This window comes from Gopherus evgoodei, unplaced genomic scaffold (assembly GCF_007399415.2).
Source record: "Gopherus evgoodei ecotype Sinaloan lineage unplaced genomic scaffold, rGopEvg1_v1.p scaffold_58_arrow_ctg1, whole genome shotgun sequence".
Classification (NCBI taxonomy): Eukaryota; Metazoa; Chordata; order Testudines; family Testudinidae; genus Gopherus; species Gopherus evgoodei.
Window position 1 is genome coordinate 405657 of NW_022060079.1, and position 27100 is coordinate 432756.

The 27100-nt window shown below is 54.2% G+C and overlaps 1 protein-coding gene across 4 annotated transcripts in view; it reads right to left on the reverse strand.

The window, feature by feature from the left end:
• Positions 1–27100, reverse strand: part of LOC115643412 (DLA class II histocompatibility antigen, DR-1 beta chain-like) — a 288794-nt gene that overhangs the window by 195650 nt on the left and 66044 nt on the right. Inside the window, exons 5-6 of one of the 4 annotated variants that reach the window (XM_030547433.1) lie at positions 4060–4083; positions 3090–3690 (exon numbers count right to left, since the gene is read on the reverse strand). The exons of 2 other annotated variants lie outside the window; for them this stretch is intronic. In XM_030547433.1, the coding sequence (XP_030403293.1) occupies positions 3677–3690; positions 4060–4083 (38 nt within the window). In that variant the 3' untranslated portion in view covers positions 3090–3676. Of the gene's footprint in view, positions 1–3089; positions 3691–4059; positions 4084–27100 lie in introns of those variants that run through there. One more of the 4 variants, XM_030547437.1, reaches the window with a different exon arrangement.

Below are 27100 nucleotides of genomic sequence, written 5' to 3' on the forward strand. Positions count from 1 at the left end.
TCAGTGTCCCTGGGTGTTACTGATTTAACGAGGGGAGGGGAGAGGAAGTTTGTTGGTGCACAGGACCGGAGAGGGAACTCGGGACCCTGGCCGATGGCCTGAAGGATGGAGACCCCAGCAACTGGTGACCTGGTGACCCGGAGACCCAGCTCAGGAGACACAGCTGGGTCTGGCCAGTAGGAGGACAATGGGCTGTGGAGAGAGGACCCCGGTGACCTGACCTGCCGGTTCCAGCCAGAGGAGCAAGAGAAAAGAAGAGGGGAGAGGAGGCCCAGTGACCCTGTTTTCCTGGAGAGAAGACAATGGACAGAGGGGGCTTGGAGCCAGAGATATGGGAGGCCCAGCTGGGAAGCAGGGGGGCTCTGGGCTGGAGAGGGGGACCAGGCAGAGCCAACCTGGATGCAGCAAAATCCCTAGAGCTGCCCCTGCTGAGGAGATCGAGGAGCTCAGACCCTGGGGGGGGTTGCAGAGAGCTCTGTGTGATCCCCATGTCTGACATGTGTCCCGCACCTAGGATGGGTGCGATCCTGGCCAGGCTGGGGGGGCCCCTGTTCCTGATCACAGCTGACCTCACTAACGGGCCTTGGCAGGGGCCTGGGCCTCAGATACCCGGCTCCAGGCAGCATTTACCTCCCACTGGGGCTCTTGCAGTTCCTGGTCCTGCTGTTTGGGCTGGGGGGGGGTCCCGGCTCCCTTCCAGCGGCCGGTAGCTCCGGTGTGGGGTGGGCTGGGGAGTGTCCCTGGCGTTGCTAGAGGGTGTTTGTATGTTAGTCAGACCTGGGCAGAGCCCGTGACCCATGTCAGGTGGGGGCTGCGCGACATCCAGACCCCAGCCCTGCCTGGGAACGGGGAGCCGGGCGGGGGGGATCTCGGCCATGGAGGCGGGAGGGGCTGCATGAAACCAGAGCCTGCAATAGTGGAGGGACTGAGACCTGGGCCCATCCCCAGCCAAGGGAGCAGGTACCGGCCGTCGGCTGCTGGCAGGGGTTGCCGGAGATTGTCCCTCGCTGTGGTACCCGCCCGACCCGTCACGGGCCTGTGTGAGCCGGGGCAGCCAGACGGGGCCTCTGGTCTAACGGGGCCACAGGCCAGCTGGGAACGGGGGCAGCCCTGAGCACTGATCCAGCACGGGGGAGCCCCAACTGCGACAAACCAGTTGTGGGTTTCACAGCCGCCTCTGACAGGCTGCGCTGCTGTGACACCATGAACAGGGGGACTGGTGTGGGGGTGATCCATGCGACAGGGAACGCAGCTCTCCCAGCTGGTGCCCTGGCCAGGCCATGAGCCACGGATTCCCCCAGGATGCCAGTTGGGCCACCTGGGTCCATGACTGCTCCATGAGGAAGGTGATATCCCAGCCCCAAGCAGTGTCTGTGGGGCCCACGCTGGGTTATGTCCATGAAGGGTTTATGGATCCCTGCAGGCCAGGGATTGATCTGCTCTGTGGGGGGGGGGGTGTCACCCCAGCTCCCCAGGCACTAACAGCAGCGGGGGGTGATCACTGCTGTGCCTGGGACTGTGACCGGCTCAGAGACGTCCCCCTGCCCGGGGCGGGTCGCCCTGGCCACAGGAGAGGTGAGGGCCACAAAACAAACTGGGGTTAGAGAGACGGCGTTTAACAGGTTCCAGGCCTTGCTTTGCATCCGGCGATGGACGAGGCTTTGGTCCCAGGGGCCCCAGTTCTGGCTGCCGGGCGGGGAAGAGCCCGGGACATCCAACACCCCGTTTGGGAGATGGGCAATTCCTGCTGCTCAGGGCATAGTTACATCTGGTTACTGGTTTTTATCTGTCTCTCTGTGAGGCTTCCCCCCGAGAGTCGCTGTCTCTGCTGAGTGTGAGCTGAGTGGGAACTGATGTCCCAGGCACACGGGGTCAGGGCTATGGTCCAGCGTTGGATCAGACTCTGGGAGGCCCCATCAGGCCAGGGGCCAGACCTCTGGGGTCTCACTCTGCTGCCAGGTGGAGCCCCACGACTTCACCGCCTCCTTAGGCTGGACGTCTGGGCCTGCAGCCCCCTGCTCTCCCATGAGCTCCGCTCAGCGAGCCCCACTGGGGCAGACCCTGGGAGAGTTCACACTGTCAAAATGGGCTTAGACGGATGCCAGTGGGGTCAGACTGTGTGAGATGCTGGCAGTGGCTGTCGGCATCAGTCTCATCTAGAACGCGTCCCAGGCTGTCCGGCGACAGGGAAGGGTTTGCTCTGACTCAGTGACCCCGGAGTGCCCAGGGTGGGTTCTCCCCACCTGGCCCACCAACAGACGCCCTAGGGTCAGTCTGCACTACATGTGTGTCAGTGTGATTGATGTTGCTCGGGGTGTCACAGGGGCATGCACAGGAATACAAAGGTGGCTGCTATTGGAGGGGCCCTTTCTGTGCCCCTCGTGCCTGGAGGAGTTGGCTCTCCCCTCCCGGAGCTGGATCTCCCCCCATGGCGCCAGGGCTTGAGGACCTGTCCTCTACCCTGGGGCTGGGGGAGTTCTGTGCCTGTGCTCATTGGGGGAGGTGCCCCTGCTTGACCCCCCAGAACACACCCGTGTGAATAAACCACCTCCCTGCATGATATAAGTGTCACTGTCACAAGCACTTGTGTGCCTGGCGCTGCCAGCAGAGAGCCTCTCCCCACACTCCCCTGCGGCGCAGAGATGGGTTATCAGGCCAAGGGGAGATCTCCCGCCCATCGGCACGAAGCGTCGTCACCAGACGTGCTGCAGCAGTGCTGGGCGTGTGGACAAGCCCTGTGCCCCGGGGGGCCCTTGGGAGACCTCAGAGGACACAAGACTTGGTTGAGGGGCCCCCCCCACACCCCTGAAGAGGAGAGGTGCAGGAGCGCTCGTCCCACCAGCCTGAACTTGGGCAGGAAGGGCATGAAAACCCTTGTCCAGGAGAAATCTCCCGCTGGATGCTGCTTGGCTGTGACAGGGCAGGAATGACGAGGCATAAGCACCAGATCCCCTGGCTGTGCCGGGTCAGCCCCACAGCACACACAGCGCTGGCTTCTGACAGGAGTTTCTGTGACCTTTGGGCCCCTAGGGCTGTAACTCCCTGGTGTGTGGGGAACGTGCTGTAACCTTGTCAAGAACTCCCAGTGCTTTGTCTTCGTTAACAAATCTTCATTGAGGTTATTACAGGGTTGGCTACAAGCGTTGTCTGTGCAGTGAGATCAAAGGTGCCACTGCCCGGGGGTGAGCGACTGGTCCTGTGGGACAGGGAGTGACCGAATGTCGCTGTGATTTGGGGTGGAAGGGACGATCGATCGATCACAAGGGCAGGCTGGCTGGGTGGCCAGACAGATCGGAGAGCCCAAGGGGACTGTCTGTGACTCCGTGGATATGTTGTTACAGGGCCTGTGGAGTTCACACCTGACACTTTGGTGAAATCTCAGTACAGAACTCAGCCAATTTGGGGTTGGTGCCCCGGGTACTAACTGTGCCCTGAGATTGGTACCCACACTCGTAAGCCACTCGACAGCGTGACAGGGTCGCCTCAGGGCCCTGCTGGGACTGAGGGGCAGGGACGGGTCCCCGGGGGGGCAGCGCGGGCTGGAGCCAGGCAGAGTGCGGGGAGCAGACGGGGACAGGAAGGGACCGGCCCCAGGTTCTGCATTCTCCGGGCTGGGCGAGGTGCTGGGAGAGACGGACGGAAACTCCTGCCGGCCGGGGGATCCGACGCTCAGGATCTAACTCAGGAGCCCTGCAGGGAGAGGGGAGAGAAATCAGCCCCTGGCCCGTGGGGTTAGCGGGACGGACGGGGGATTTTCTCTGCCAGGCCCCAGGGCGCCCCAGTGACTCTGCCCGGCAGCCACAGGGCTGGGCGATGCTCCGCAGGACCCAGGACCCACTGCCCCCGAGAGCAGCTCGGGGATCGGCCTGAACAGGGATCGAAGGAGCTGCAGTCTCCTCCTCCGCGGTGCCAAAGCCCCAGTGCCCAGTTGCCCAGGGGCTGAGCCGGGCGGGTGTCAGGGGCCAAGGGGCAGAAGCAGCCGCCCCACGGGTGCCCCAGGCAGCCTGTGCTCAGTGTGGGGGGAGGCGGGTGTAACAAGGGAGGAGGGATTGAAATTACCTGCAGGTTGGGGAATGGGGTGTCCTGAAAAACAAAGAGAAACATGGTCAGAGCCCTGGGAAGGGGGAGCCGGTTCCGGGGGGGGTCAGAGCTCCAGCCCCTGCCCCACAGCATGGAATGCCCCTCACTAGGAACCCAGCCCCACTCCGGCCCCCAGACCTGGGGTTACCCCCCCATTATTACTGTAAATCCCTAACCCAGAGTCCCTGCCCCGGGGGATGGGATGGAAACGCTGAGCCCTGGGGCAGAGGCAGCTCCCTGCACTGCGAGGGGTTGGGGTCTGTCCCACCCCGGGGGCTCGGCCGGGGGAGGGGAGAGTGGGAGCTCCCAGCCCGGCCCCGGTGCCCCACACTGAGATCTCCCCACGGCCCCTGCTCTGTCCCTGCCCTAGGAGGGGGGAGGGTCTGACCAGCCCTTGTCATAAACAGATAGCTAAGGGTTAATGTCTCTTCCACCTGAAGCACCTGACCAGAGGACCAACCAGGAAACCGGATTTTTTCAACTTTGGGTGGAGGGAATTTTGTGTCTAAGGTCTTTGTTTTCTGTCTGCCTGCTTTCTCTGAGCTTTGGAGAAGTAGTTCTGTTTTCTAATCTTCTGTTTCTAAGTGTAAGGACAAAGAGATCAGATAGTAAGTTATATGATTTCTTTTCTTTGGTATTTGCATGAATATAAGTGCTGGAGTGCTTTGATTTGTATTCTTGTTGAATAAGGCTGTTTATTCATATTTCTTTTAAGCAATTAACCCTGTGTTGTATCATCTAATACAGAGAGACCATTTGTATGTATTTTTTCTTTCTTTTTTATATAAAGCTTTCTTTTAAGACCTGTTGGAGTTTTTCTTTACTTCAGGGAAATTGAGTCTGTACTCACCAGGGAATTGGTGGGAGGAAGAAATCAGGGGGAAATCTGTGTGTTTTGAATTTGCTAGCCTGATTTTACATTCCCTCTGGGTGAAGAGGAAAGTGCTTTTGTTTCCAGGACTGGGAACAGAGAGAGGGAGTCACTCTGTTTGGATTCCCAGAGCTTGTATCTGTGTATCTCTCCAGGAGCACCTGGAGGGGGGAAGGGAAAAAGGATTATTTCCCTTTGTTGTGAGACTCAAGGGATTTGGGTCTTGGGGTCCCCAGGGAAGGTTTTCCAGGGGGACCAGAGTGCCCCAAAACACTCTAATTTTTTTGGGTGGTGGCAGCAAGTACCAGGTCCAAGCTGGTAACTAAGCTTGGAGGTTTTCATGCTAACCCCAATATTTTGGACGCTAAGGTCCAAATCTGGGACTAAAGGTATGATATGAGTGGCAGCGGTGCGATAGACAAAATCCAGAAGCCAGTAGGAATATTATTTTTTTCTCTTCTCTGCTAAGGGCTTTTTAGCAGAGAGAAACAGTTTGGGTTTAAAAGAGAATTTTTTTTCTGCTCTCTCTGGCAGTTTGTGGCTTGCATGTTAAGCAAGAAGCCATTACCAGACTGTTAAGGGTCTTTTGTCACACAATAGCACTCCCATTGAGAGTCAATACCAGCACTATCTACATGCAAATAAAGTGGTTTTTCTAGTTTACGCTAGAGGAAGAAAAGGAAATAAGCACTGTTGCTAGGCAGACTTCAGGAGGCAACAAAGAACCTGCAGTTCTAAAGATAAACACCGGAGGGCACCCCAACACAAGAAAACAGAAACCATGTCTACCAAGACAAAAAGGAAAGCCGAAGAACAATTCAGAGAAGCTGAACACAGGCGACAACTGGAAATAAAACAAAAAGAGATGGAACTGAGAGAAAGAGAAGAACAGATCAGAGAGGCAGCCTACCAAAGAGAACAGGCAGCCAAAGAGGCGGCCCACCGCCGAGACATGGAAAAATAACAAAAAGAGAATGAAGAGAAGGAAAAACAGAGAAAACATGAACTGGACTTGGCAAAAGCTGGGCTGCATGTGCCAGCCAACCCTAACAACCCGGCGCCAATTATTGCTCCACAGCACAGGAAATTTCCCACCTACAAGGCAGGTGATGACACCGAGGCCTTCTTGGAAAATTTTGAAAGAGCCTGTCTTGGGTACAGCATCCTCGAAGACCAGTACATGGTAGAATTAAGGCCACAACTCAGTGGACCTTTAGCAGAGGTGGCAGCTGAAATGCCTAAGCAGCAAATGAATGACTATAAACTTTTTCAAACCAAGGCCAGATACAGAATGGGGATAACCCCAGATCATGCCCGTCGGCGCTTCAGAACCCAAAAGTGGAAACCAGAGGTGTCATTTCCCAAACACGCCTACTACATTGCAAAAAACTATGAGGCCTGGATAACAGGAAACAACATTCAAACCTTGGAAGAACTGAACCTCCTCATACAAATGGAGCAGTTCTTGGATGGTGTTCCTGAAGACATCACACGGTACATACAAGATGGAAAACCCAAAGATCTCGCTGAGGCGGGGGAGATTGGAGCCAGATGGATGGAAGTGGCAGAAAGCAAGAAAGCTACTGTCAAGGGGAACGAATACCCCAGGGGGCACACAGACCATAAACCCTACAACCGAGGACAGCCAAAGACCCCACATACCACCCAAGTTAAGCCACAGACACCCTACTCTTCCACCTCACCAGTCTCCAGTAACTCACCTCGGCCCAGTGACCCATCAGATGGAAGATGCTTTAAGTGTAATGGACTGGGACATATCAAGGCCAACTGTCCCAAGAACACCATGCGAGTGTAATTCATTACACCACCATCACACCAAAGATCCCCAGGCCCGGATGCCTCTCAAATACCCTTGGAGCGAAGGGAAAATTTGAGAGTGGGCGGAAAGAAGGTTACTGCGTGGAGAGACACGGGGGCACAAGTGTCAGCTATCCACCAATCCTTCGTAGACCCCAAATTCATCAACCCAAAGGCCAAAGTTACAATTTACCCCGTCATGTCACAAGCTGTAGACTTGCCTACAGCTCAACTGCCTATCCAGTACAAAGGCTGGTCAGAAATGTGGACTTTTGCAGTCTATAACAATTATTCCATCCCCATGCTACTGGGGGAAGACTTGGCCAACCAGGTGAAGCGGGCCAAGAGAGTGGGAATGGTTACACGCAGCCAAACCAGGCAAGCTTCCAGACCCATTCCTGTTCCTGAACCGTCCACAGACGCCCCGTCTGGGTTACCAGAGACCCAGACAGAGGTAGTGGACCCGGATTCCATGCCAACCACTGAAACAGCCACAGCATCTCCAGTCCCAGGCCCGGAACTGGAACAGCAACCAGCACCAGCAATTGCAACCCCATCTTCAAACTCAACACCAATGGGCGCCAGCGAGTCACAACTGGCGGAAGCAACAGACAGCCATACCCAAAAGGCTCAGCCCGAGCCTGAAATACCCTCAGGTGCACCAGCGGAGAGCGGTTCACCAGCAACGGAAACAACCCCATCACCTACATCGCTTCCAGAGGGACCAAGCCCAAGTCCACAGTCTGAGGAAGAACTGGTGACCCCAGCCTCAAGGGAACAGTTCCAGACTGAGCAGGAAGCAGATGACAGCCTTCAGAAAGCTTGGGCGGCGGCACGGATCACCCCACCGCCTCTCAGCTCTTCTAATCGATCCCGGTTTGTTATAGACCAAGGACTTTTATACAAGGAGATTCTTTCTGGTGGACACCAGGAAGAATGGCAGCCGCAAAAACAGTTGGTGGTTCCAACTAAGTACCAGGGGAAGCTTTTAAGCTTAGCCCATGATCATCCCAGTGGCCATGCTGGGGTGAACAGAACCAAGGACCGGTTGGGGAAGTCCTTCCACTGGGAGGGGATGGGCAAGGACGTTGCCAAGTATGTCTGGTCTTGTGAGGTATGCCAAAGAGTGGGAAAGCCTCAAGACCAGGTCAAGGCCCCTCTCCAGCCACTCCCCATAATTGAGGTCCCATTTCAGCGAGTAGCTGTGGATATTCTGGGCCCTTTCCCAAAAAAGACGCCCAGAGAAAAGCAGTACGTACTGACTTTAGTGGACTTTGCTACCCGATGGCCGGAAGCAGTAGCTCTAGGCAACACCAGGGCTAACACTATGTGCCTGGCCCTAACAGACATCTTTGCCAGGATAGGTTGGCCCTCCGACATCCTTACAGATTCAGGGTCTAATTTCCTGGCAGGGACCATGGAAAAACTGTGGGAAACGCATGGGGTGAATCACTTGGTTGCCACCCCGTACCACCATCAAACCAATGGCCTGGTGGAAAGGTTCAATGGAACTTTGGGGGCCATGATACGAAAATTCATCAACGAATTCTCCAATAATTGGGACCTAGTGTTGCAGCAGTTGCTGTTTGCCTACAGGGCTGTACCACATCCCAGTTTAGGGCTTTCACCGTTTGAACTTGTGTATGGTCATGAGGTTAAGGGGCCATTACAGTTGGTGAAGCAGCAATGGGAGAGGTTTACGCCTTCTCCAGGAACTAACATTCTGGACTTTGTAAGCAACCTACAAAGCACCCTCCGACACTCTTTAGCCCTTGCTAGAGAGAACCTAAAGGATGCTCAGAAAGAGCAAAAGGCCTGGTATGACAGACATGCCGGAGAACGTTCCTTCAAGGTAGGAGACCAGGTTATGGTCTTGAAGGCGCAACGGGCCCATAAGATGGAAGGATCATGGGAAGGGCCATTCATGGTCCAAGAGCGCCTGGGAACTACCTCATAGCATTTCCCAATTCCTCACTAAAACCTAGAGTTTACCATGTTAATTCTCTCAAGCTCTTCTATTCCAGAGACTTACAGGTTTGTCAGTTTACAGTCCAGGGAGATGATGCTGAGTGGCCTGACGGTGTCTACTATGACGGAAAAAAAGACAGTGGCGTGGAAGAGGTGAACCTCTCAACCACCCTGAAACGTCTGCAGCGGCGACAAATCAAGGAGCTGTGCACTAGCTTCGCCCCATTGTTCTCAGCCATCCCAGGACGGACTGAACGGGCATACCACTCCATTGATACAGGTAATGCTCACCCAATCAGAACCCCACCCTACCGGGTGTCTCCTCATGCCCAAGCTGCTATAGAACGGGAGATCCAGAACATGCTACAGATGGGTATAATCCGCCCATCTACCAGTGCATGGGCATCTCCAGTGGTTCTGGTACCCAAACCAGATGGGGAAATACGCTTTTGCGTGGACTACCGTAAGCTAAATGCGGTAACTTGTCCGGACAACTATCCAATGCCACGCACCGATGAGCTATTGGAGAAGTTGGGACGTGCCCAGTTCATCTCTACAATAGACTTAACCAAGGGGTACTGGCAAGTACCGCTAGATGAACCTGCCAAGGAGAGGTCAGCATTCGTCACCCATGCGGGGGTGTATGAATTCAATGTCCTTCCTTTCGGCCTTCGAAATGCACCCGCCACCTTCCAGAGGCTGGTAGATGGTCTACTAGCTGGACTGGGAGAATTTGCAGTTGCCTACCTCGATGATGTGGCCATTTTTTCAGACTCCTGGCCCGAACACCTACTACACCTAGAAAAGGTCTTTGAGCGCATCAGGCAGGCAGGACTAACTGTTAAGGCCAAAAAGTGTCAAATAGGCCAAAACAGAGTGACTTACCTGGGGCACCAGGTGGGTCGAGGAACCATAATCCCCCTACAGGCCAAGGTGGATGCTATCCAAAAGTGGCCTGTTCCAAGGTCAAAGAAACAGGTCCAATCCTTCTTAGGCTTGGCCGGATACTACAGGCGATTTGTTCCACACTACAGCCAAATCGCTGCCCCACTGACCGACCTGACCAAAAAGACCCAGCCAAATGCAGTTAAGTGGACTGATGAGTGTCAAAAGGCCTTTACCCAGCTTAAGGCGATGCTCATGTCTGACCCTGTACTCAGGGCCCCGGATTTTGACAAGTCATTCCTAGTAACCACGGATGCATCTGAGCGTGGTATAGGAGCAGTGCTCATGCAGGAAGCAACAGATCACAACTTCCATCCTGTCGTGTTTCTCAGCAAGAAACTGTCTGAGAGGGAAAGTCACTGGTCAGTCAGTGAAAAGGAATGCTATGCCATTGTGTACGCCCTGGAAAAGCTACGCCCATATGTTTGGGGACGGCGGTTCCAACTACAAACTGACCATGCTGCACTAAAGTGGCTTCATACTGCCAAGGGGAACAACAAGAAACTTCTTCGTTGGAGTTTAGCTCTCCAAGATTTTAATTTTGAAATTCAGCACATCACAGGAGCTTCTAACAAAGTTGCTGATGCACTCTCCCGTGAGAGTTTCCCAGAATCCAGTAGTTAAAAAGTGTTCTTAAAATGTAAAAGTCTGTTAGTTATATACTTAGTAGTATATGTAAAGGTGCATGTGTTGTAGTAATCTGTTTATTTTAAAGTTCTAGAAGGAAATCGCCGCCAGTGAGCTTCCCCACTGTCTGCAATTTGGGGGGCGTGTCATAAACAGATAGCTAAGGGTTAATGTCTCTTTCACCTGAAGCACCTGACCAGAGGACCAATCAGGAAACCGGATTTTTTCAACTTTGGGTGGAGGGAATTTTGTGTCTAAGGTCTTTGTTTTCTGTCTGCCTGCTTTCTCTGAGCTTTGGAGAAGTAGTTTTGCTTTCTAATCTTCTGTTTCTAAGTGTAAGGACAAAGAGATCAGATAGTAAGTTATATGGTTTCTTTTCTTTGGTATTTGCATGAATATAAGTGCTGGAGTGCTTTGATTTGTATTCTTTTTGAATAAGGCTGTTTATTCATATTTCTTTTAAGCAATTGACCCTGTATTTCGTCACCTTAATACAGAGAGACCATTTGTATGTATTTTTCTTTCTTTTTTATATAAAGCTTTCTTTTAAGACCTGGTGGAGTTTTTCTTTACTTCAGGGAAATTGAGTCTGCACTCACCAGGGAATTGGTGGGAGGAAGAAATCAGGGGGAGATCTGTGTGTGTTGGATTTGCTAGCCTGATTTTACATTCCCTCTGGGTGAAGAGGAAAGTGCTTTTGTTTCCAGGACTGGGAACGGAGAGGGGGGGAGTCATTCTGTTTGGATTCCCAGAGCTTGTATCTGTGTATCTCTCCAGGAGCCCCTGGAGGGGGGAAGGGAAAAAGGATTATTTCCCTTTGTTGTGAGACTCAAGGGATTTGGGTCTTGGGGTCCCCAGGGAAGGTTTTCCAGGGGGACCAGAGTGCCCCAAAACACTCTAATTTTTTGGGTGGTGGCAGCAAGTACCAGGTCCAAGCTGGTAGCTAAGCTTGGAGGTTTTCATGCTAACCCCCATATTTTGGATGCTGAGGTCCAAATCTGGGACTAAAGTTATGACAACGGCCACATCACTTTGACAGCTCATAGTCATCCTGTGATCAATCAATACACTCAGGTCTTTCTCCTCCTCAGTCCCTTCCAACTGATACATCTCCACCTTAGAGCAAAAATTCTTGTTGTTAGTCGCTAAACGCAACCTTGCACTCTTAAAGATCATCCCACTTCTATTACTGCAGTTTACAAGGTCACCCAGATCTTATTGCAGGATATTCTGGTCCTCCTCTGTATTGGCCAAACCTGCCCACTTTGTGTCATCCGCAAATATTATTAGCACACTCCCACTTTTTGTCATTAATGACAATGTTAAATAGGATTGGTCCCAAGACCGATCCCTGAGGAACTCCACTAGCAACCTCTCTCCACCCTGACAAGTACCAGAGGGGTAGCCGTGTTAGTCTGGATCTGTAAAAGCAGCAAAGAGTCCTGTGGCACCTTATAGACTAACAGACGTTTTGGAGCATGAGCTTTCGTGGGTGAATACCCACTTCCTCAGATGCATGTAGTGGAAATTTCCAGGGGCAGGTATATGTATCAACAACCTCATGAAGAAACTTGCACAAATACAGACAGATATCATCTTCCTTTCCAAATGCAAATGGATGGACATCATACCAAATGGACTAAAGGTAAAAAATCCACTGCTATCTACATACTACACAGACCACAGTGAGAGATTATGCCATACTCTCCTGATTGAACTAGCTCATTATCTCTAGCTTGCCTGCATATATATACCTGCCCCTGGAAATTTCCACTACATGCATCTGACGAAGTGGGTATTCACCCACGAAAGCCCATGCTGCAAAACGTCTGTTAGTCTATAAGGTGCCACAGGATTCTTTGCTGCTTCCACCCTGACAGTTCACTTTTCAGTGTGACCTGTTGCAGTCTTCCCTTTACCCAGTTTGTCACCAGCCTCGACATTCTAGTATTAATGCCCAAATTCTCCAGTTTCACTACTAATTTCCCATGTGGAACTGGCTCAAATGCCTTCCTGACATCCAAGTGGATGACATTTACTGCATTTTCTTTGCCTAGAAAATGGGTAATCCTCTCAAAGAAAGAGACCGGGTTGGTCTGGCATGATCTACCTCTTGTATTTTATCCCAGTCACCAATCACCTCTATGTCTGTAACTATTTCCTCTTTCAAAACTTGTCCCAAGACTTTGTGTACATTTGGGGTCAAATGAGTGGGCCTGTAGTTTCCTGGATCACTTCCCTACACATCTTTGTTAGAAATTGGTACTGTATTAACCAATGGTGCTGGAACTGGGGGAGGGGGGGGAAGGAGGTGAGGCCGCCAAGGAGGCCATGCCCCCCCCCCCACTTTTCCCCTGAATGCTGCTTAACACCTGCCCCAGTCATCCTCCCCATTCCTGCGCTGACACGGCCACTCCCTCCTCAGCTGGCCAGGCAGTCCCTAGGCCCACCCATGAGCTAGGGGCACCACCGGGCTGGGGTTCGCTTGCAGGGTGAGCCCAGCCAGTTCAGTCAGCTCATGGGAAAGGGGGACGGGCGGGGGCTGCAGGACAAGATGGCCAGGGTCAGAAGCTCCAGCGGGAGAAGGTAAATGGAGGGTAGTGGGGAGGAGGCTTCTGGGGGTAGGAAGGACACTCAGCCCCTCCCCACCCCCCATGCTGCAGGGTCCTTCCCCTTCTCCTCCTCCCATCTGGGCAGAGGGGTAACCCATGCACCTCCCTGCCCCCATCTGCTTCTCAGAGCTGTGGCTTTGCCCTCATCCCTACCCCAAGCTCTGCCATGCTTGGGCCAGCCCCCACCCCTCCACAGACAGACTCTGCCCCCCCATCCCCGAGGGACTCTCCTCGCCTTCCTGGGGTAGTGGCTCAGGACCCTGCCACTCTCAGCAAGGGGAATTCTGGGGGGGCTCTGCCTCAGCAAACCTCAGCTCCTCTTCCCACCCCCACCAACAGTGCTGGAACTGGGAGGGGGCAGGGGGCCATGCCCCCCCTCACTTCTACAAGGCTCTGGTGCCCTTGTATTAGCAATTCCCCTGTCATAGGCTCCCCCTCTCCAGAGCGGGGGATAGAACCCAGGAGTCCTGGTTCCCACCCCACCCCACCCCCTCTCGCCTATGCTGCCCCCTTGCGTCTGTCTCCCTCATTACAGCTGAGGTGGATTCAGCGCCAGGGGCAGAGCCCGCGCTAGCCGACCAAGCAATTGCTTAGGGCCCCGAGCAGCGCAGGGGGCCCCATGTTCCTTTCATTATAAGAACTGGCCTGTTTAGTACTGGGGGGAGATATTCCTGTACAGGGCCCCCAGTGAGCAGCCCCAGCTGTGCCCTGGGAAAGGCTGTAAGAACATCCTGGGCTGCAGTCTTGTTGTGATAACCACAACTCTTCACAGACACCCCACAACCACTCTTAGTGGAGACGACTTCCCTCCCCCCACAACCGGGATGTGGGGGAGCCTGGGCCACTGCTAGTGCTGGGCCTCTGCACCTGTTACTGGCTGGAGGGGGTGTTTGTGGAGCAGGGCTGGAGACAAGGTAGAGGGAGGCTGGGTGTGGGGTGGAGAGGGAGGCTTGGCATGGGGCAGAGAGTGGGGAGAAGGGCTGGATGTGGGAGTGGGGGGGGCTGGGCATGGGGGCAGAGATGGGGGGAGCAGGGCTGGGTGTGGGGCAGAGAGAGGGGCTTGGTGTGGGGCAGAGATGGGGGAGCAGGGCTGGATGTGGGAGTGGGGGGGGCTGGGCATGGGGGCAGAGATGGGGGAGCAGGGCTGGGTGTGGGGTGGAGAGGGGGGCTGGGCGTGGGGTGGAGTTGTGATTTTCAGGTGATCACACCAAAACCACAACTTTAACAAACGGTGGCTGCAACTTTTGAACAAACAACAACAAAAATCACAACTTCCTTCCAGTGTTTGCCATGGGACAGACCCAGAGGCCCACTGCGATTGCACCAGCCCCACCCACGGAGACGGTCTCGAGAGGGAGCAGGGGTAGGGGAAAATCCCCTTCTCTCTGTGGGAGCGTCTCTGTGCAGCTCTGGCCTGAGGAGGAGAGGCTGCAGGTCCAGGGAGGCAGAAAGGTCCTCAGCTGCTGGGAAGGTTTCAGCCCCTCTCGGAGCTGGCAGAGTTCCAGGGTCAGGACTGCAGATCTGGGGTGACCGAGGGCAGGGAGGCGGCAGGTCCCTCCTGGAACACGTTGGGCTGTCCAAGGGGAGGCCATGTGCTGCTCCCAGTTGGGCTGAGTACAACCACACCCTCTCTCTTTCCCTGCTGGGCGGAGCCCCGCCCGAGGCCCCACCAGACCTGGGCCGAGTGGCAGAGGGATCTGCTCTGTGACAGGCGGATTGGGGACATGCCCTGCACCCACAAGACACCCCTTGCTCTGGCAGAGGGATCTGCTCTGTGACAGGCGGATTGGGGACATGCCCTGCACCCACAAGACACCCCTTGCTCTGGCGGAGGGATCTGCTCTGTGACAGGCGGATTGGGGACATGCCCTGCACCCACAAGACACCCCTTGCTCTGGCAGAGGGATCTGCTCTGTGACAGGCGGATTGGGGACATGCCCTGCACCCACAAGACACCCCTTGCTCTGGCGGAGGGATCTGCTCTGTGACAGGCGGATTGGGGACATGCCCTGCACCCACAAGACACCCCTTGCTCTGGCAAGGCTTGTGGCTGTGGTTTTGTAGGCTCAGCGGTTTTGACCAGAACTGGGCCCTGCTCGCAGCCTGAGGCTGTTGTACAGGGGGGTCCCCGACCTGGAGTCTCTCAGGCAGAGATCTGGGGCCTCCCAGGTTGGGGAGGGAGGGACACATGCTGCACTCGCTGGTGCTGTGAGTCTCCCTGGGGCTGCAGAGGGAGTGCTGTGTTCACAGCTGATGGGGGGGGGGGAGAAGACACAGCTCTTAAACCCCGGGACTCTGGGCAGAGTCCTGCTCCGCAGGGAGAAGCCCCCCAGCTGAGCAGACACTCAATTACCTAGACAGTGAGTACTAAAGCCAAGAACACCAGTAACCACGTACAAATACAGCCGTATTCACAGCTGCTGGAAAGAGAGGATGTGAAGGCAGCACCGGACACAGAGTACGGTGCCTCAGGCCAGGCAGCCACGACATGCCCTGGAGAGCCACTGGTCTGGGCCACACCTGAGCCTCTCGGTTCGGAGCACCAGGCGAGCGACTGCGCAGGCACGGAGATGCTGGCTAGAACCCGCCCGTCTCAGGGGCACGGAGCGCAGGTGATCGATGGTGGGGGGTACACAGGGACAGCACGTGACTGTCCAGATTTAGCATACAGGCTACAGCAAGTTACCAATTAACATGTTTTAAGGGTTTGCAACTAATGACAAAAAACAGCTTTCGTAACTGTTGTTTTTCAAGGTGTGTTCCTCACGTCCATTCCATGTCAGATGGATGCACAGGCTGCACCATTGCCAGAGATTTGTCTCCCAGTGGTACCTGTCGGGCCGACTCTCATGCCTCCTGGAGCGTTGTGTTCATGCACCAGTAAATGAGATACCACTGGCCCTGCACCCTCAGTTCCTTCTTCCCGATCTCCAACAGGGGGGAAGGAGGGTGGGTTACGCAATGGACATAAACATAAGCTCTTGGCACTGGTGGGTGCTTGACCCCCCCACCTCGACTCCACCCCTTCCCTGCCCCCATTCCAACCCCTTCCCCACCTCCTCCCCTGAGCATGCCTCATTCCTGCTCCCCGCTGCAGCTTGTTACATCCTGAAACAGCTGTTTCATGGTGGCAAGCGCTGGGAGGAGAAGCAGGTACGTGGCGCGTTCAGGGGAAGAGGCGAGGTGAGCTGGGGCAGGGAGCTTGGCTGCACCCACCAATTTTTCCCCTTGGGTGCTCCAGCCAAGGAGCATCCATGGAGTTGGCGCCTATGGACGTGAGCAACACATCTGGAAGAACAAGTTATGAGAGGCAGGGAACCGCATTTTCTTCTTCGAGTGCCTGCTCATGTCCATTCGGTTCCATTGATTATGTTTGTCACGGCCTTGAACCTGGCCTCTGGCAGGAAGGGCCTGACCTGTGATGCCTCGAGTGGCACCCCTGTGAATTCTGTTCTCTGTACCAGGACCCACGTGGACTTTGTTCATTGATTAAGAGGCCCAATGCCCTGCACATGCCTTGTACCACCGAGACGCTGTGCCGGATGTGACCTTTCGCATCGCCCTTTATCACCTGCTCGTCCAGGTACGGGTAGATCTGAGTGGGCTGTGATCAATGCCCTGCACGGTGTGAAGCCTCGCGGGGCCACCAAAAGGCCCAAGGGAAGCGCAGCGTGGCCCACCACAAACCCGAGGAAGGGCTTGTGTGCCAAGAAAATGGAGATATGAAAACACGTGCCCTTCAAATCGAGGGTGGTGTCCCAGTCCCTGGATCTAGGGGGGATGATGGAGGCCAGGGAGACGGGGCGGAATCTCACTTTCTTGAGCGACGTGGTGAGTCGATGCAGGTCTAGGGTTGGCCGTAGACACCCCTTTGCCTTGGAACAAGGAAACAGCAGGAGTAGGATCCCTTTGCTCTCCGCGCCGGGGGCGTCACCTCCACCGCCCCAACCCGCAGCAGGGCCGGCAGCTCCTGGGTGAGACGCTGCTCGTAGGCAGGGCCTTTGATGGGAAGGCGAATGGCCTGACACGGGTCACATCAGTTGAATGTCCCTGTCCCTTTACATGCAGGGCCTGAAACTCTGGCAGATCCTGCATGTGGCCTGTCCATGAGTCTCCCCCAGACCACTCTGACAAGTACTGTGGATTTGAGGCCTGGACACTGGGGCCTGCCCCAGCCTGGGAACAAGGTCTCTTTTTAGGGACTAACTATTGACAACTATCAGCTCTTCCCAACAGTCCAGCAATGACCATTGGGAGGAAGCTGCCAGAGCGAGAGACTGTTCCAGTGACAGCCACAGGGGGTAGGAAGGAGCTGGAAGGGGGCAGAGTGTGTGGGGCCCCTTATACTGGTGCAGGAGAGGCCCTAGAGCCAGCCCTATGGATCCCACAAGGGGGTGGGGGGCAGAAATGCCCAGCACTGGGGCACGCAGCGCACACACCTGACTGGGACTGGACATGAACAAGCACTTGAAGAATCAACCCATCCCGATCCTCAACCCCTTGGGCCAGACAGTGCCGGAGCTGGGGCTCTCCTGAGGGGAAAGGCCTCATGTCCCAGTCGTCATGCCCCCGCCCGAGCCAGCCAGTCCCCCTGCCAGGGGCTGTACAGACCCCAGCTGACAGCAGGCTGTGTTGTGCCGGGTGCTGCCCAGACCCAGGACTCTGCCCGCAGGACAAAGGTAAGATCCCCCTCCCCACGTTACAGCTGGGAATGGAGCCCTGGGCAGAGTCGGGGATTCGCCCAAGATGACACATCAAACTAGTGGCAAAGGTGGGAGCAGAACCCAGGAGTCCTGGCTCCCAGCCACCCCCACCCCGGCTGCCCCTAGTGGGTGTCTCCCTCCTTACACACGTCCCTGCTGGCCGGCGGGCAGAGGCAGCGCCACGGGAAGGGCTGTAAGGAACTCCCGGCCCACACTTTGGTTGCAATCACCACAACTCTTTGCAGACACCCCGCAGCTGTTCTGGGCTGCAGCAGCTTTCCGCACCTCGGGTGCTGCTGCCAGCGGCAGGGCCTGCTGAGGCTGTGATGGCAGCTCACTCCTGGGGAGCAGAGGCAGCGAGGGGAGACGTGGGGCAGCGACAGGAGATCAAGGCTGGCTGGGGAGCAGAGCCGGACAGGGGGCAGAGTGGGGAGCAGGGGCAGGGATGGATGGGGGCCAGTGAGTGGTGGTAGGGGAGCAGAGCTGGATTCGGGGCAGAAGAGATGGTTTTGAGAGTGCTCCAAATAGCAACTGTACCAAACTGTTTCCCCAAGTGCTGAACAGAACAAGTCCAGGCTTTCTTCCCACCTGAGCCTCGGGAGACCCAGAGACCCCAAGGCAAGAGCCAGCAGCCCCACACATGGACCCCCCAGCCCAGAGCCAGCCCAACCCCTGCCCTATGGGAAAGGGGAGGGCGCCCTCTGCAGGGCAAGGCAGGAACAGCAGCCGCAGTGGAAGCGCCAGGGGCAGGCTGGGGAGGGGTGGGGGGGTCGGTCGGGGCCCCTGCAGGGCCCGGTCACAGACATTGACGGGCAAAGGGCTCCGAGACCAGCCAGGCCTGGTCTGCACCAAACACTTGGTCAAGGGAGCTGCAGCGCTCCGGGGTGTGACAAACTCGCTCTGAACAATGCAGCTCAGCCGGCCTGCGCCCCTGGACCGACAGCGCTGGGATTTCAAGGGCAAAATCCCTGTGACCAGCTAGGCTGAGTCTGCACCAACCCCTCCACCCCCCAAACCCGGTTACCAACCAACGTTCTTCGAGCCGGGCTGCTCACGTCCCTTCCATTCTAGGTGCGCGCCCACGTGCGCTGGTGGCAGAGATTTCTGCCTTAGCAGTATCCCCAGGCCGGCTCTGGTGCCCTGTGGAGCCCCGTGCTCATGCGCTGGTATATCAGGCGCTGCCGGCCCTGCGCCTGCTCGGATCCTTCTCGCCGGCAGCTCCGACAGAGGGGCAGGCGGGCGCGTAAAGGAAGGGACGTGAGCAACACACCTTGAAGAACACCACTTACGAGAGGCAGGGAACCGGCTTTTCGTCGAGCGCTTGCTAATGTGGATTCCATTCTAGGGGACGCACAAGCAGACTCCACGGAGGTGGGCTCGGAGTTCAGTCTTACCGATTGGAGAATTGCTCTGCCGAAACCAGCATCACCTCGAGCTCACTGGGTCAGTGCTTAGTGCAAAGCGACTGTGAGGATGGGTGACCAGGTAGCAGCCCGACAGGTTTCTTGGATAGGCCCCTGTGCCCTAGCTGAGTGAGCCGTCACGATCGCTGGCAGGGGGACCTTTGCTAGCTCGTAACAGGAGGGGATGGAGGCCGTAATCCAGGATGAGACTCTCTGGGTAGACAAAGGGCAACCCTTCATCCTGTCTGCAGCAGCGACAAACAATGGCGTTGACTTACAGAATGGCTTTGTTCTATCCATGCAGGAGGCCAGCTGCCGTCTGACGTCCAGGGATGCTGCCTGCGTTCCTCCTCCATTGCATGAGGCTTTGGGCAGAAGACCGGTAAGTAAATGTCTTGACCAGTATGGAACAGGGAGACGACCTTGGGCAGAAAGGCGGGTGCAGACACAGCTGGACCGTGTCAATATAGAAGACCGTATAAGGTGGCTCTGACGTGAGCACCCGGCTGGGACACCCTGTGGGCTGAGGTTATAGCGACCAAGGAGACCTTCCAGGAGAGAAGCAGGAGGGAGCAGGAAGCCAAATGTTTGACAGGGGGACCCATGAGCCTCGACAGCACCAGATTCAGATCCCACGGGGGGACCAGCTCCCGGAAGTGCAGGTAAAGGTGTTCCAGACCTTTCAGGAACTGCGCCGTCATGGGACGGACGAAGACCGACTTGCTGTGAAATGGAGGGTGGAATGCTGAAATGGCCGCCAGGTGGACCTTGACCGAAGAGAGCAACTGGCCCTGGAGTTTAAGGTGCAGCAAATAGCCCAGAACGTCCTGCAATGGGGCCTCTTCAACCTGAATTTGTCAGTCCGAGGCCCAGCATGTGAACTGCTTCCCCTTCCCCACGTAGGCAGAGCTGGTGGAGGGTTTTCTGCTGGTCAGCAGGACCAGTTGGACACCAGCGGAGAGACACCTGTTCGTCCAGACAGCCACGCAGCAGCTAGGCTGTCAGGCAGCAGTGCCAGGTTCGGTGCAGCAGGTTCCCGGAGCTCTGGGATAGCCAGTCCAGCTGAAGAGGCAGCTGTAGGGGCTGGCCGCTGACAGACCAGTGCTGGCAAGGCCACGCCGGGGCTATGGGGTGACAGTCGCTTTGTCCCGCTTCACCCTTAGCAGGCCCCTGTGGAGCAGCAGCACCGGCGGGAAGGCGAACGTCAGCGTCCCTGAGCACGGGATCAGGAAGGCGTCTGACACAGAGCCCTTGTCCCTGCCCTGCACAGACCAGAACCCAGGGCACTTCCTGTTCTGCTGGGATGTGAACAAGTCCACCTGGAGAGTCCCCCACCTGCGGGAAATGAGGCTGATACCTCCAGATGGAGTGAACCCTCGTGGGGAGACAACAGGGCTCTGCTGAGGGGATCCACCAGGATGTTTCTGGTGCCAAGCAGGGGGGCAGGTACCAGGCGAATGGCTGAGCACCTCCCAACACCGGGCCGAAGCCTTGGCCCCACCCTGCCTGTTAATGTAACACACCATGGCTGTATTGTCCATCAAGCCCTGCATCCCCCGGCCCTTCCACTGGGGCAAGAACACCTGGCAGGGCAGGGGAACCACTCTGAGCTCCCGGACGTTGATATAAAGGGCCAGGTCGTGTTACAACCATCGGCCCTTAGTGTTGAGCTCACCCAAGTGGGCTCCCCAGCCCAGATCCAACACATCTGCGACCAGGGTGAGCAACAGGGTCGCGAAGGGAGCTCCCTGCAGCGCTGACTTGGGATCCAGCCACCAGTCTAGGGCCAAAAGGACGTGTCTTGGCCCCGTGACCACTCAGTCCAAGGCCCTGCCTGCTGGTGATACCGACCGCGGCCAGCCACGCTTGCAGGTCCACAGGTGAAGTCAAGCACTGCTGACCACATCTGTGCAGGCAGTCGCAAGCAGGTGTGGGCCATGGTGAGGCTAAAGGGACAGGAGCCTAATCCCCAGGAGGACAGGGTGGGGGTCACTCCCCCTTTCCCACCCAGGGGAAACGTGTGGCACACACAGAGGGGTCCATCTGTTCCAGTTCTGCACCACCCCACAGAGCAGTGTTGCCAACACACCATCCTGCTCCACACCCTCTGCCTGGAGACAGCCGGGAGCCCGTTACTCAGCAATGGCCAAGGGGGTCACTGGCTTGGTCGTCGCACCAGGTGAGTGACTGCGCAGACAGAGCAGTGGACGCTGCCGGGTAGAAACCCCTGGTCCCAGGCGTGTGGAGCGCGAGCGACCCACGAGTGGGAACCCACAGGGACAGCACGTGACTGTCCAGGTTTAGCATAAAGGCTCTGCCCAGACTCACACGCTCTGCCTGCAGGATCCTGACGACAGGACAAAGGTGGGATTGGGTCCCCCCACGTTACAGCTGGGAACAGAGCCCCAGAGAAGGGGGATTTACCCCCATGCACACAGCCCTGGCTCCCAGCCACCCCCACCCCGCGTTCTGGCCCATGCTGCCCCCTAGTGGGTGTCTCCCTATCACAAACAGATAGCTAAGGGTTAATGCCTCTTACACCTAGAAAGAAGTTCCTGAAACACCTGACCAGAGGACCAATCAGGAAACCAGACTTTTTCAGATCTGGGTGGAGGGAGTTTTGTGTGTGGGTCCTTTGTTCTTGGGTCTTCTGTCTGCCTGTATGCTCTCTCGGCTATGAGGAGTGATTTCTATTTCCTGCTTTCTAATCTTCTGTTTCCAAGTTGTGAGTACAAAGATCAGATAGTGATTTATATATTTTCTTTTGTATTTACATAGGTATAGTTGCTGGAGTGCTTTAAATTGTATTCTTTTTGAATAAGGCTGTTTATTCATATTTCGTTTAAGCAATTGACCCTGTATTGTGTCACCTTAATACAGAGAGACCATTTTTATGTACTTTTCTTTCTTTTTATATAAAGCTTTCTTTTTAAGACCTGTTGGAGTTTTTCTTTAGTGGGGAACTCCAGGGAATTGAGTCTGCAACTCACCAGGGAATTGGTGGGAGGAAGAAGTCAGGGGGAAATCTGTGTGTGTTAGGTTTACTAGCCTGACTTTGCATTCCCTCTGGGTGAGGGGGCAAGAGAGATTAACTCTCGGTACTTCTGTTTTCCAAGGCTGGGAACGGGGAGGGTGGAATCCCTCTGTTTAGATTCACGGAGTTTGCTTCTGTGTCTCTCTCCAGGAACACCTGGAGGGGGGAAGGGAAAAGGTTTATTTCCCTTTGTTGTGAGACTCAAGGGATTTGGGTCTTGGGGTCCCCAGGGAAGGTTTTTGGGGGGACCAGAGTGCCCCAAAACACTCTAATTTTTTGCGTGGTGGCAGCTTTACCAGGTCCAAGCTGGTAACTAAGCGTGGAGATTTTCATGCTAACCCCCATATTTTGGACGCTAAGGTCCAAATCTGGGACTAGGTTATGATACTCCCTCCTTACGCACATCCCTGCTGGCCGGCTGGCAGAGGCAGCGCCATGGGAAGGGCTGTAAGAAACTCCTGGGCCACAGGTTTGTTGCAATCACCACAACTCTTCGCAGACACCCCACAATGAGGGACATTGACAGTAGAATGTTATTGGGGTTTAATGAGCCTCACCTGCTTGAAATCTAGGACTCAAGGCTGAGCACACTGACTATTCCCTCAGGGCAGCAATTGCAAACATCAGGAAACTGCCCCAACACACCTTGGCAGGGGGATATCTGGGATACAGGGGAACTGGGACCCCCAGGATGGATTAAAGAAACTCAGGGCAGTGAATGTACTAAAAACCACCTAAAGTTCAATTACAATATCAGTGTCTGACTAATTTCTATATTATCCCTGCCCAACTAGGTGAATATGTATTGCAAAACATCTGGGTAAAAGTACAGTTTAAAATAATTGCCATGGATCCTGATATGCGAAACCCAAGACAACACCCATTAAATGGACCATATGTGGTAAACTTGGATCATAGGAACAAATTATTATATCACCAATAGCATCTCAAAAGCAAACTGAGCTGGACGTGATGGGGGTAAATGTGTCCAAGATCGTACCTCAATGCGCCCCGAATGTACAAACTCTCCATCGGGGTGGGCAGCATGGTTAAAATAATGGTGTATTGAAAAGTCCATAAGGAAGAGAACCCGAAGGAGTGTTTTGGGTGGAACTGGATTAGGAGTTGGAGCACTGGATGCTACTAAGGCCGTGGCTACACTGGCGCTTTACAGCGCTGCAACTTTCTTGCTCAGGGGTGTGAAAAAACACACCCCTGAGCGCAGCAAGTTACAGAGCTGCAAAGCACCAGTGTAAACAGCATCCCAGCGCTGGGAGCTCATCCCTGGGAGAGCTCTCTCCCGGCGCTGGTCCTGTGACCACACTCGCACTTTAAGGCGCTGCTGTAGGAGCGCTGCCACGGTAGCGCTATACAGCTGGAAGTGTAGCCAGACCCTAACATCGAGGTATGGGCAAACACACTCAATTATGTTACAGCTGAAACACAAGAATCGGGAAAGCCCATCAGTGCATCCTTGTCAAAGTTAGGAATGGGGCAACAATTGTTTTCTAACATACGGCCAGTCTGGCAACAACGAGGGGAAAAGGATTCGTTACTGTTAGCAAGGACTATGGAATCAATACAAGAAAATGTGTCTCTAGCATTAGCCTGTGCACAGGCCCAGGAACTGAGTCAGCAACTGGTCATTCAAATACTCTGGGAAGGCAGGCCAGGAAATCTGCCTTTGGAAATAAAAAAGTTGTGAGAACATGTTGCAGAAAGGGAGAGACAACTAATGGTGTGGCGGAAATCTGTACATTTTACCCTAAATAAAGATCAAATGGTTCTACAAGCACATGTAGTAACCGTACACCCCAGCCTAGCTACTGATATAGATCCAGGGGTACCTGTGGGAATCCAGCTAACGAAAAAATCTGGTTCTGTGTTCCACTGAATCTGATCATCATTCCTGGGCATATAAAGAAAACCAACAACGGAAAACGATTGACACGTTTCAGTGGGGAGCCCACGGAAATCTGGGATGTGTGTTAGGATGAAAATGTACAAGAACGAGATGAATGTTTCTGTGTTAAAGACAAAGGAACCCAAAGATGCATGTTTGAGATACTCACTGAACAAAAGTCAGCTGTTGTATATGCAGGAAGGGGATGTGTTTGGGTTAGGGGTCATGGTCCAACGGTAGAAGTAGAGGATGAGGAATTGTATTTTATGACTTATTTACTCAATAGATGTTTTTGTAACATTACAAAGATTAAACGTTGTGATTTTGAATATTATGTACCTGTATGGACTGTAAACTACTTGAAGTTTAAACCACCATTGTATCACAATGTAACGCCTGTAACCTTAGGCATGAATATGACCATGATAAGCAAATTGTTCATCCATCTGTAACAAGGGGGGCCTTGGTGAGACACTGCTGAGAGCACCAATTCAGGGCAAATTGCTGAAAAAACGGCAGTCACAGCCCACGAGGCTGGGGATCCTTTGCTTACAAGGTATCCCAAACCAGCCCAAAAGAGAACTTCGGTCTCACCCCACTGGCTAACAAGAAGTCACACAAGCAATTCCCTCAGACACTCCTGTTTCCCTGTATCACCACCAGCACCGCTCCCTGTGGGGATGAGTGGTTATGAAAACCAGTGGCCCCAGTAAAAGGTTCTTCTGATTCCAAAGGACCAGCCACATCCCAGGTCAATATATAACTTAGATCTTACCCAAAAATCACTCTGTAGCCAATCCTTTAGAATCTAAAATATAAAGGTTTATCCAGAAGGAAAGAAAGAAAGAAAGAAAAAGTAAAATTGGTTGAAGGAATCAAATACATACAACAATTGCAAAGTCCTTGGTTCAGGCTTGTTTCAGGCTTGATGGAATAAACTGCTAGCTTAAGTCAAGTCTCTGGAACAGCCCCAGCTGGGATGGGTCATTCAGGCCTTTGTTTAAAGCTTCAGTTTGTAGCAAAGTTCCTCCAGAGATCGGAACCAGGACTGAAGCCAAAATGGAGACATTCTTAAGGCCTTATATAGTTTCTGCCCAGGGCAGAGAAATACTTTGTTCTCTCTGTGCAAAATCACAGTAACAAGGTGGTTTCGAGTCACATAAGCCATCACATGGGCACATCACCTGTCCATGCGTGACTCAGTTCTTTACAGGTAGACGCCACTGGCCACGTGCTAGTTTGAACGTTCATAGGAAGGATCATCAGATGTGGTTTGGCATCTTCCAAGGCCCATTGTCAGTCAAGTTCTGCTAATCAACTTGAATTGTCCCGCCAAGACTTGCTGGCTAAATACTTTGTGGGCGTTGCCCCAGGATTCAAACGTTTGAAATCAGGTACAGAGCCAATACTCATAACTGCAAATACAAAAGCGATACATGCACCCAGAGAGCATCGTCATCACCAGCCAATCACGACCTTTTCATAGATGTCTGTCTTAGCCTATATTGTACAAGATTTGTTGCAAATGTAGAACAGTGGTTGCAGCAATGATCTGTGCGTTCACATTACAATCAGATAATGCCACACCATCCCATGTTACATTCGCATTAACTGCGTATTGCACAGACAGGAGAACAAATACGTATTGAAGTACAACGTGATCATGCAGAAATCGCTCAGAGTAAAAACTGTTGCAGATGCAGGACATCGCTCCTGGTGCGAGACACTACTGGGGTTGTTACCTTCTGCAACGGGTGTGCTAAATATCATGGTTCCCCTCATTGTGGTGATCATTGGAATCCAATTGGCTTTATTAGCAAGCGTAATAGCTTTGGCTGGGTGAAGAGAACGGTCCGAAGACTACAGGAAGCTGCCATGCAAAGTCAAATAAGGCCCTTGTTAATTATACCCAGGAGGGAAACCCAAGCTTGGCAGGTCTCAGCATTGGACTCCTGGAATAGCAATGACAGCTTTGGTAAAAGTGTCATTAAGGAGTGGACTGTAAGGGTCAGGCCTTTGTCTGCAACCATATTGCCAGGCCTAAAGCCTATGGCCTTCGTCTCCAGCCAGACTGAAAGAGCAGCCAAGCGTGGAGAAGCAGGAAGTCACATCCTCACATTCCATCTAACTTACATTAAAACGGTGTCATATTCGGCTGTTAGGAGGGAGACCTCATCCTAATGGCCCCCACTATCACCAGATACAGAAACAGATCTTAAGACAGCTAAAGAAAACTTAGGCTGTGGCTACACTTACAGCTCTACAGCGCTGGGAGGTACAGCTGTGTAGGGAAAGCGCTGCAGTGTGGCCACACTGACAGCTACCAGCGCTGCAGTGTGGCTGCATTTGCAGCATTTGCAGCGCTGTTGGGAGTGGTGCATTGTGGGCAGCTATCCCAGCATTCAAGTGACTGCAACCTGCTTTTCAAAAGAGGGGGCTGAGGGGGAGCGTGGGGGAGAGAGAGAGAGTGGATTTTTGGAGCTGTCAGCTCCCTGCCTTGCAAGTTCTAAGGACTGGAACATACACAGCACCAACCTGCAATCAATTTAAAAGTTTCGACCCCTTCCCCCACCCCTCTCTTATTCACTAAATGCAAATTATGCACTGCGAGCTCCAACACGGACTCCCCCCACCCCCTCCGCCCTGTGGCTTCTCTCCTCAAGCAAACAGCTGTGAAATTCCAAAGCAATCCCCCTGCCTGCCTCCGCTCAGCAAACAGGAGCTGTGTTTGTTTTTTAGATAAGCAGCTCTGTGGAGCCCAGCCACTCTTCCGGTTTGTTGTGAGCAGGCATTCTGGGATACCTCCTAATACTCTGGAGGCCAATTACAGCGCTTTTGGTGGCCACACTTGCGGAGCAGCGCTGCATCACCAGCACTGCAATCCTTATACCCCAGGCAGAGCAGGTGTACAGCCAGCGCTGCAACGCTGCAGCCAGGGAGTGGCAGCGCTGGATGTGCCTTGCAGATGAGGACACAGAGTAAGTTGCAGCGCTGTAAACCCACCACCAGCGCTGCAACTCTGCAGTGTAGCCATGGCCTTAGTTTGATGGTGTCTGTCTGACATGAGACCACTTATCAATAGCTGTGGTTCTGAAATCCTCATGTCTTTATTGTTCTACCATTATTGTCCCCTCTT